Source organism: Volvox carteri, assembly GCF_000143455.1.
Source record: "Volvox carteri f. nagariensis unplaced genomic scaffold VOLCAscaffold_954, whole genome shotgun sequence".
Classification (NCBI taxonomy): Eukaryota; Viridiplantae; Chlorophyta; class Chlorophyceae; order Chlamydomonadales; family Volvocaceae; genus Volvox; species Volvox carteri.
In genome coordinates this window covers 1-4,058 of record NW_003308394.1, presented here as the reverse complement: position 1 = coordinate 4,058, position 4,058 = coordinate 1, and the positions used below count along the sequence as shown (strand labels likewise).

General features: G+C 53.5%; 1 protein-coding gene across 1 annotated transcript; it reads left to right on the top strand.

The window, feature by feature from the left end:
- Positions 1–2,397: 2,397 nt before the first annotated feature.
- VOLCADRAFT_108789 (uncharacterized protein) lies at positions 2,398–4,058 on the top strand (the record flags this gene model as incomplete). The annotated part of the gene is made up of 3 exons (XM_002959848.1): positions 2,398–2,681; positions 3,521–3,689; positions 3,768–4,058. Coding segments are annotated over 3 exons (744 nt in total), but the record flags the coding sequence as incomplete, so codon positions are not given.

Genomic DNA, 4,058 nt, shown 5'->3' with positions numbered 1-4,058 from the left:
CGTGCGATGGCCTGCATGATGACTGGCAGGATGCAACCGTTAAAATTTGATGACTGGCAGGATGCAACCGTTAAAATTTACCCTACCATTATCTATCCACTTAGGTAAAGCGGTATGCAGCGACTAGGAAATCCAATGAGCACCCAAAAGATCTCACCCCTGTAGCCATGGCCTTTTCATAGGTGGCACGTAGAAACTGCCACTCTGGGATATTCCGCAAGCGGTGAACCAAGGGGTTCTCCGCTGCAGTGTCCGCCAGCTCGAGAGAATCTTGCACCGTGCAGCCACTTATGAACTCCATGGCCTCTAGGTTGAAGGATGCAGACGGCAGCTTCTCCTTGGCACCTGCAGACATGCTGCCCACACGCTCACATAGCTTGGGCAGGAAAGAGAAGATGGCCACCTTAAGCGGCTCCAGCAAGGCAGGTGATATTTCTAGCATGAAGTGCTGTGCCCAGTAGGCAGTTTTAAGCTTGTCCGGCGTGCAACAGTCGAAACCCGCAAGCATCAGTAATCCATCGTATGGGACAGGCATGAGGTATGACTCCACGAGTGCACTGCCCTCCTGCCAGTGGCCCATGCGCTGAGCTGTCTCTCGTGACGCCCTGCATGCAAAAAGGAAGCTCAGGGATTAATTGATGTTCACTCCAGAACTGCTTCATTGCCTGGAATGCCTACCCTGCTGCATCCAGAGCCTGGGTTCCTCCCACACGGAACACATGAGTCCTCTTCCGTGTGATGATCTCCATGCACCGCATGATGTCCTTCACCATGTCATGCTGCTGCGTGTAGTTGATTGCCTTGTTGGTCGTCATGGCGCGCAGCAGCACACATGTCAGCCTACATGCATGGAAGAAGCCTATTAAGGATACCTCAACTGAAAAGTGCAAAGTCACTTCTAATCTTACCACTCCTCCTCATTCAATGGGTTTGGATAGTTCTCGCCCTCCATCGTGAAGCGGACGTACAGGTACTCCGCCATCGCCCTGATTGGACACTTTATCGCTGTCACGCCCGACCACTCTACATGCAATGGCAACAACCGATTTTTATAATGAGGCAGTTGAAAGGTGATTCGTATTCTTACACCTGGCCAGATCCCAATACCATTTCGTACCCGCTGAGCCTTGCCGCCCTCCAACACGATGTTGATGTACTTAGCCTCACACAGCCCAACAGTCTGCGCAACTCTGGGCTTCCCAATGCAGCAGAGTAACAGCAAACGGCTGTCATCCCCACGGGTCACCGTGTGGTGAAGCAGCTGTATTGTAAACTGCCCAAGTGACACCCGGTAGAGTGACTTCCATCCGAGAGTCCGCATTGCAGCGGTGCCAGACGCCATCAGCGAGGAAACCCTGCCAATCTGGTCCTCATCGTAGGCGTCATTCACTGTCTGGGCGTGTGGGAAAAAGACAGGAAGCCAGTAAGATCTCGTCCCCCACGAAAACAACTCTGGGGTTCTATCTTACTTTGAGCCCTTCTTGCCAAGACATATTTCCTTGGCCAGATCGAACTCGTGCTTAAGCTCCTCCACAGCTGAGACAGGAGGCTCATCCGTGGCGGTTGGCAGTGCCAGACGGTTTGTTTTGTCTAATTTGACAATAGCACTGCGCACTCCCTCGAGGGTTTTGAAGCCAACCTGTGCAATTAGAACATCATCGTTATATGCATTTCATGGGGACGATAATATTCATTGTGATTAGGTAACCCGCTTGTACCTTCTCCTCTGCAAGCTGCCTGAACAGGACTCCAGCGAGGGCACCAAGCTCCCTGCCCAAGGTCTTGCCCATGTCCACATCCTTTTTCTGGCATAGAGCCTGCAACGCACAGGCTTGTAACAGGCTGTCAAGAACCGTTCGATTCGTTGCCTAACACAATCATGCCGTCCAAAAACCTGTCCCTCCTCCCCCCTCACTCCAGTGCGCAAAACATGTTCCCTCACGCTCCCCCTCTCTCCCCCACACATATTTTATTCTTATAATTCACCCGTGCCCATGTGCAGTACCAACCAGGAGCTTGTTCAGCTGTGAATCGTAGGTCCTCTTTGTGTTCGGCTTCCCGGACGCCTTCGTGCGTTTCGCGAGATCCGCGCGCGCGTCTGAATCGTAAGCAAACCTGCATGCATAATATGAGTTTCTATTAGCATTGCTTAATTTGTTGGGCTTCTGGGTGGAGAGCGCAGCTTCTTGGTTCATAAATCTTTCCTGCCGCTTCCTCTCTTCCCCCGTAGTGTCATCCAACAAAATTCCTTTTTCATTATCCAATGCGTTATCCCACTCGCGTTCCAATGCGCGACCTGCTCCCGCCATCGAAGTCAGACCTATGCCTAAACGGGAACCTACCGCTTCCTCTCTTCCCCCGTAGTGTCATCCAACAAAAATTCTTCTTCATTATCCAATGCGTTATCCCACTCGCGTTCCAATGCGCGACCTGCTCCCGCCATCGAAGTCAGACCTATGCCTAAACGGGGACGTAAGGTCACAATTCTTTGTCAATATGTTCTTCGTTAAACGTCTTACTTACAACAATCGTAGAAATTGCGAATACTTTAGTTTTTGGTGTATATGTGAGCTCGAATGGGCTGGGGACCGGAAGGCACATAAATTAGGTCCCTCGCCGGTCCCACGGTCGTACATTCCGGGTCCCCTGGCCCTAGATACGCCCTACACAACTACGGCCCAGTATGTTAGGTTTTCTTGTTAGTTGTTAAGTCGTTAACTTTACTCGTGGACGATCATTTGAGATACGGATAATGTACGACCTTCCGGCGCCGCCTAGGCTCTGGATAACTATTTAAGTCGTTGTTGTTGTTTAGTTTGTTATGTCATCATTGTTACATCTTGTAGGTTGTTAGCTGGCTTAAGTCGCTCGGCCCTCTTTGTAATCATCGTGGCATCCCAACGAGAAACGGAGCCTATGCCCTTTCAGTTGGTATCGATCTAGACGATCCGGCCTATACGCTTCGCTCCGCCTTCGTCTTCATCGTCTTCGTCGTCATCGCTTTCGTCTTCGCTCCGCTGGTCATCTTCGTCATCGTCGTCTTCGTCATCTTCGTCTTCGTCATCCTCCGATGGCTCCCGTCCCCATCACGGGACTCTATCAAGCGCAGCTTGCTATGTTTGCCTTGACGCAGGGTTCCGGACCAAACTCCTTACAATGCTACATTGCGGAATTCCAACGCCTTATGGCTGACCTGCCGTACCGCCACGAGAAGGACCACGTCCTCTTCTTCGCGCAGGGACTGCAGGACGACCTCAGGAAGGAGATCTTCTCGCACTTACGCAACCCGGGTTCCTACATACGACTGCAGGATGTGATCGACCTTGCATGCACCATTTCAATGGAGCACGATGCCGCTCACCGCTCACCGCATTCGCTACCGCAGGGCACCTGCACCATCAACGTCCCCACCGACCGCTCGCCCTTTCGTTCCACCACCTCTCGAACCGCAAACCGCTCTCCCTCCCGCTCCCCCTCCCCCTCTCCGACTCGCACCGACAATTCCGACCGCCGTCGTCAGGACAACGACCGTGGACGCACCTTTCTCTCCAGTTCAGACAGCCCCCAGCCTTGCCGCGATGACCAGCACCGCCGCGCCGACCCACCCCGCCGCCGCCGCCGTTCGCCTCGATCCCGTCAACGTGGCCTTTAAGCCACCACCGGCAGAACAGGTTAGCCACAGCTTGCCGGTGCGTTTTGCTGTGCAACGGTCAGCCGAGTCTGACACCCCGCCGCCGTCACCGTTCAACGTTTCGCGCCTAACCCAGATCGCCAGTAAGCCCGCCCGCCATGTAGGTTGTATGCGTGCTCGTGTAGCTGCAGCCTCCACGACGGAAGCGCACCGGGTGGACAGCGACTGGATGCTTTCGCGCACCGTCTTCGTCCTCTCTTATCTCGTCGTCTCCATCGTCACCTACTTCGTCGTCTTCGTCTCCTCTTATCTCGTCGTCTCCGTCGTCACCTACTTCGTCGTCATCACCAACGTTCTTCGTCTCGCGAAAATCGTCCGTAAGCCTGCCCGTCTTGCCGGCTGCAAGTGTGCTCGTGCAGCTGCAACC